At 44.9% G+C, this 6,162-nt stretch overlaps 1 protein-coding gene across 2 annotated transcripts in view; it reads right to left on the minus strand.

Moving 5' to 3' along the window:
* The window catches only part of GSDME (gasdermin E), a 62,199-nt gene that overhangs the window by 45,706 nt on the left and 10,331 nt on the right, over window positions 1-6,162 (minus strand). For both annotated transcript variants that reach the window (XM_017527004.2, XM_017527003.2), the window contains exon 3: window positions 1,545-1,737. In XM_017527004.2, the coding sequence (XP_017382493.1) occupies window positions 1,545-1,737 (193 nt within the window). The remainder of the gene's footprint in view (window positions 1-1,544; window positions 1,738-6,162) is intronic.

Raw genomic sequence — 6,162 nt, forward strand, 5'->3', positions numbered from 1 at the left:
AATTCTCCTGCCTCAGCCTCCTGAGTAGCTGGGATTACAAGCACGCGCCACCATGCCCAGCTAATTTTTTGTATTTTTAGTAGAGACGGGGTTTCACCATGTTGCCCAGGATGGTCTCGATCTCTTGACCTCGTGATCCACCCGCCTCGGCCTCCCAAAGTGCTGGGATTACAGGCGTGAGCCACCGCGCCCGGCCCTTATCGTATTTTTTATTCATTAATTTTTAAGCTTAATTTTGTGGGATGAGCATATATTTAATATTCCATATAATCTTTCAAATGTTTCTAAAGATAAAATAAGCCAGTCATACTTAAGTGAATTTTCTCTTAATTTATTTGGATTTGAATTGTTGCCTTAAAAGAATGAAGAGCAATAGAATTACATAGGAAAATGCATCCATTACTGTACAAACTGAAATATCATCCCTGCTGAATTACTGCAATGACTTCTCAACGAGACTCCTGGCTGCCACCCATCCAGGCTCTTCTCAACTCAGGAGCCAGAATGATCCTTCTAAAAAAACATGTCAGATCACGCCGCTTCCCTGCCCAGAATCCTCCACTGGCTCTCAATGAGCCTTTCCATCTAGCCTCTCCAGTGGCCTTAGATGTCCTGTGGGACTTGGTGCCCGACTCCTTTCAGCCTCTCCAACTCTGCCCTCCTGCCCTCCCCTTGCCCACTGGGCCCAGGCCGCCCTGAGCACAAGCCACTGCCCACAACATCCTGCCCAGATGTCCCTGTGCCTTCCCTCTCCTCCTGCAGGGCTTTGCCCTCATGCCAGCTTCTCCATGACACCTTCTCTGGCCACACTTTCTAAATCCATAGCCCCCATTCCTAGCATGCCCTAGACCCTCTCCCCACCACTGATTCCCGTCAACCTACTACACACTGCTCTCCTCACTAGAATGCAGGGCAGGCATTTTGACATTTTGTTCTCTGCAGCCTCTCCAGAATGTAGAACAGTACATGGCACATGGGAGTCACTTAATACAATTATTTTTTGAATGTTGAATAAACGTGAGAATAATGATGAGCTATCCTGTGGTAAAATGTATTTACCGAAAGCCAAACCATGAATAAATTTGGGGTTTTCTTCAAGACTTCAAAGACTAAAAACAGCTCTTGTTTTAGAGCTTTCTTTTTTTAATAAGCCTCTCACTTGCTTTCTTTTTTTCATCAGAAAACTATAACGAGCCTGAGGGGGGGTCATGACTTTCCGGCTTCTAAAATTAATATTCAAAAACGCAGGACAGAGCGTTTTCACCGGTGGCATTTTATAAATCATGCGATTGAAGGAAGTACCTATATGCCTGAAGTAACATCCTTTGAAAGTGCTTCCCAAGCCTCCCTGCCTCAGGCCCAGAACAGTCAAGCAATTTCAGACTAAAGAATGTGCTTCTCACGACGTTTCAGCACAAGCGCATTCAAGACACTTATCGATTGGCAGAGATCGAATCTGTCGCCTTTTCAACAAAGGTCCAACTGAATGACCTTTAAATGTGAGATGTGTCAAAATCCAAAATGCCAAACAGAAGCCTCCTTACCTCTCCGCAGAGTCTCTGATGAGCTGCTGCAAGTCCACCTCCTGCTTCCTCAGGGTTCCAAACGAAGACTGGCTCTCTACACGGCTGCTGCCCCCCACGTTCAGCTTGACCTTCCCCAGTGCGGTATCCAGGGTTCCGCTCACATGGTTTGCAAACTTCCTCTCATATTTTACAAAGTCCGACTCCACGACCACTGGAATGGAGGAGACAAGCAAAGGAAGCTGATGATAAGGCCACCTCGATGTCTTAGGTCATTTAGCTTTCCAAGCCTGTGCAGAGAACCCTGGGAAGCAGCAGGCCGGCACTCAGATGGAAAGCCGGCAGCCACGCTGTGTGTTTAAGAAAACAAGGCAGCACGTGCGTGTGTGGACTGCGGGCATGCTGTGGACCAGGGGCCAGGGCTCCATTAGATGCTTTTCTCTTTCATTGGTTTTCAATTCCAATACCATAGAAAGGTGCACAGAAAGGCCTAATGAATAAAGTGAGCACCTGTTTAACCACTATCTAGGTGGATCGATAGTCCATTTTAAGTGTGGACTTTTCCAGGGTGAAGACTGAAAAGGAACTAGACAAGGATGACACTACACAGAGAGAGAACAGCGGCCCCTATCCTGGACGGAGAGGACGGCCTTCCTCGGCCACCTAGGCCTGTCTGGGGGCATCTTACCTTTCCACCCACCAGTCTTGGGAAACAATCCCCTGGCCCTTATTACCATCTCCAACCAAATTACTCCCTTCTCATATTTATGAATCTATCTCTGACCTCTACCCAGTCATTCGATTCCTTATCATGCAATTTCTTATCTCTGATTTCCTGATAAAGTCAGTGGACATGCCCTCTTTTTTTTTTTTTTAAGATGGAGTCTCGCTCTGTCTCAAGGTTAGAGTGCAGTGGCACATACTCAGCTCACTGCAACGTCCACCTCCCAGTTCAAACGATTCTGCTGCCTCAGCTTCCAGAGTAGCTGGGACTACAGGTATGCGCCACCACACCCAGCTAATTTTTGTATTTTTAGTACAGACAGGGTTTCACAATGTTAACCAGGATGGTCTCAATCTCTTGATCTTGTGATCTGCCCGCCTCAGCCTCCCAAAGTGCTGGGATTACAGCCGTGAGCCACCGCGCCCGGCCAACACATCCTTTGTGAAATGATAAATGTCTGATTTCATATCTGAGCTGCCAGCCTTCTCACATCTCCAGGTTTCTACTTTAATCCAACCAAAAACCAAAACCAAAAACCACCCTAAATATAGTCTCTCTCTGCGTGGTAGCTCACATCTATAATCCCAGCAATTTAGGGGGCTTAGGCAGGAGGATCCTTTGAGGTCAGAAGTTCAAGGCCGACCTGGGCAACACCAGCTACCCTGGAGGCTGAGGTGAGGGGATCACCTGAACCTACGAGTGGAAAGTTACAAGTGAGCAATGATCATGCCACTGCACCTTAGCCGGGGTGACAAAGCAACAAATCTTATCTCCAAGAAAATTTTAAAAATAATAATTTTAAATAGTCTTTATCATCACTATTTGGTAAGGAGACATTAAGACTCCACTAGAAACTTCACACTTGGCCTTTTCCATTGTCCTGTCCCAAGGCTCTCCTGGGCTCCTGGCTGCACTTCACAAGGAATTCAAAGCCACCTGCAGTCTGAAAGGCTTCTTTCCATCCACTCACTGCCCCAACGCCCATACTTCACCTACACTTCTGCCACTGCAATCAAGAAAACCCACTCCTCAACCAGGGTTAATCAGAGGTGATCACCATCCAGTGACCTTTGAAATTTATAAAATAGAGAATCATCTCCCATACAACCACCCCTGAAATAAGAATGATATAAAATGTCTTCTATTCAGGGCTTTTGTTAATATCTCATGGAAAACACACACTTTGGGAAATGCTTTGGGAAGAAAGGCAGAGCCAGATATAAAGAGGTTAGGATTATATCCCTACTCTAATATTACTAATTGGGAGAACTTGGGTAATTGTCATTTCCCTGAACCTCAGGCTTTCATGTGCAGTCTAGAGATAATTAATGGTGCCTACCTGATGGGTTCTGCTGCAAGTTTGTGTAAAGCATGTAAGGCAGAGCCTCACACACAGCAAAGGCTCAACCTTTTCACGTGTTTAGGCCAGAGAAATATCACTTTCTGATAAACAGGACAGTCCTAGGTCCTACAAAGTACAGTAAAGACAGAAATTCTATCTTCAGGACACAGGTCTGGTCTTAGGCTTATTACCACTCCTGGAAACTCTGTCCCCAACACTGGACTCCACAGCAGGAAGGAACAGTCAAGATTTGTCTGTGTGTTCTGAAAACCCACTCTAGACACTCCTCCAAAGATGATGTCATTTGTGCACACTTCTGCATCAAGGCATCAACTGCTGCTGCTGGAAGGGAAGAAATGAGGGAGCAACAGGCCACCACTTAGACTACTAACACCCAATCACCACCCCACACCCTCACAGCCCTGGGCAACACTCGTGCCAGTGAGGTTGCGAGTGGGAAAAAACAAAGTTGAAGCATCCTGACTCTGCCCAGGAGACAGAACAGAAGACACTTCTTATCACCACCCTAACACCAACAGGACATAGAATCCAGGATGAGCTCTGACCCCAGATGAGGAGCATGCTCAGGGATTCCTCCCCAACAGTGACAGCCACTGGCCTCACCAAAGCAGCACAAGTCTCTGTGATCTTTCAGGACACCACAAAAGAGGCATTTCACATCACAGAACAGAAAAACTCCAATTACTGAGGAGTTCCTGGTCTATTTTGTCATTTTTTTCCTCTTGTTCCTTTTCATATTTAGTTATTTCACCATTCGATAGAAGTTCTACCAGAAAACACACAAATTCCTGAAGGGGAGGGTGATGAAAAATTAACATCAATTCATTTGCCTATTGCGTGGCAGCTCTGACGAGCTGACTGCAGACAGCACTGGCTGGAATCCTTTCCTGGAACAAAGCTTGAAGATTATCTGTAACTCAAATTATCTCCTCTACCTCTTTTCCCCTATATAAGAGATGCAGTCACAAAATTAGAGAATTCTAGAGCTGAAAGAAGATTCAGACATCATTTTGCCCAATAATTAAGAGTTGATGATATTTTCATATATCACCACGTTCCAAAAAGTAATGCGGCAATCAGTAAGTACCAAGTCTTCAAAAAGTTCCCATCCTCTGGTCCAGTAATTCTCTAAGAATTTATGCTAAAGCAGTTGCCTAAAAAACTACAACAAAAATAAAATTAAAATGCTCACTGCAGCCTTATTAATTATTATTTTGGAGACAGGGGCTCAGTCTGTTGCCCAGGCTGGAATGAAGTGGCACAATCATGGCTCACTTCAGCCTCAACCTCCTGGTTCAGGGGATTCTTCCACCTCTCGAGTAGCTGGGACTGCAGGTGCATGCCATTGTGCCCGGCTAATTTTTCTATTTTTTGTAGAGATGGGGGTTTTCCATGTTGCCCAGGCTAGTCTCGAACTCCTGGGGTCAAGCAATCCGCCCACCTTGGCCTCCCAAAGTGCTGGAATTACAGGCATTAGCCACTGTACCCAGTCTCAATGTTAGGTATTAAGCACTAAATTGTAATGGTTAAGCAAATTAGGGTACATATACTCAAAGGAATATTATGTGTTTGTTAAAAATTGTATTTAAAAATATTTAAACCTATGCAGGAAAACAATGTTAAGTAAAAAATAAATAAGGAGTATGTAAAAATTATATACAGCATTTTTTTTTTTGAGATGGAATCTCACTGTATCACCCAGGCTGGAGTATGGTGGTGTGATCTCAGCTCGCTACAACCTCTGCCACCCAGGTTCAAGTGATTCTCCTGCCTCAGTCTCCCCAGTGGCTGGGATTACAGGCGCCTGTCACCACACCAAGCTACTTTTTGTATTATTAGTAGAAATGGGGTTTTACCATGTTGGCCAGGCTGGTCTTGAACTCCTGACCTCGTGATAGACCCAACTCGGCCTCCCAAAGTGCTGGGATTACAAGCGTGAGCTACTGCACCCGGCCTACAGTATATTTTTAATTTTGTTATTAAAAATTAGATGCAGAGAAATAAAAAGGCTACAAACCAAGTGTTAATGGGAATTAACACACGATGGTAGAATTTTTCATTTTTAAAATTTCTTCTTCATCCCTCTCTATATTTTACACTGTACTGTAACAATACACTGACCCCATTTTTGACGTCTGACTGCTGTCAGCTTCTGAGGCCCCATCCTCCATACAAGGTGTTAAGAGCTTCCAGGTGCTCTGTCCATGGTGTCAGTGAAACCTCAAACCACATCAGCCCATCCCCCATGCAGGGACCAGTGCCCATCTGCACTCACTAATCACAATACAAGCTGAGCCCATCCTCATCCCCTTCTCTGTAGCCATTTTTGGACCAGCTTTAGAGCCTCTCCTGCTTTCCCCAGAAAGCATCATTATGTGAATACTAAAAATTTTCACACCTTCTTAATGGGTATGTGGCATCATCAGTTCAACACCAAACCACATTTGGGGTGGGTGATCCACCCCACTTCTGCTGAGTGGCCACAACATGTACAGTAAGCATGTCTTACTTTTTTTTTTTTTTTTTTTTTGAGGCGGAGTTTCACTCACGTT

This window comes from Cebus imitator, unplaced genomic scaffold (assembly GCF_001604975.1).
Source record: "Cebus imitator isolate Cc_AM_T3 unplaced genomic scaffold, Cebus_imitator-1.0 Scaffold45, whole genome shotgun sequence".
NCBI lineage: Eukaryota > Metazoa > Chordata > Mammalia > Primates > Cebidae > Cebus > Cebus imitator.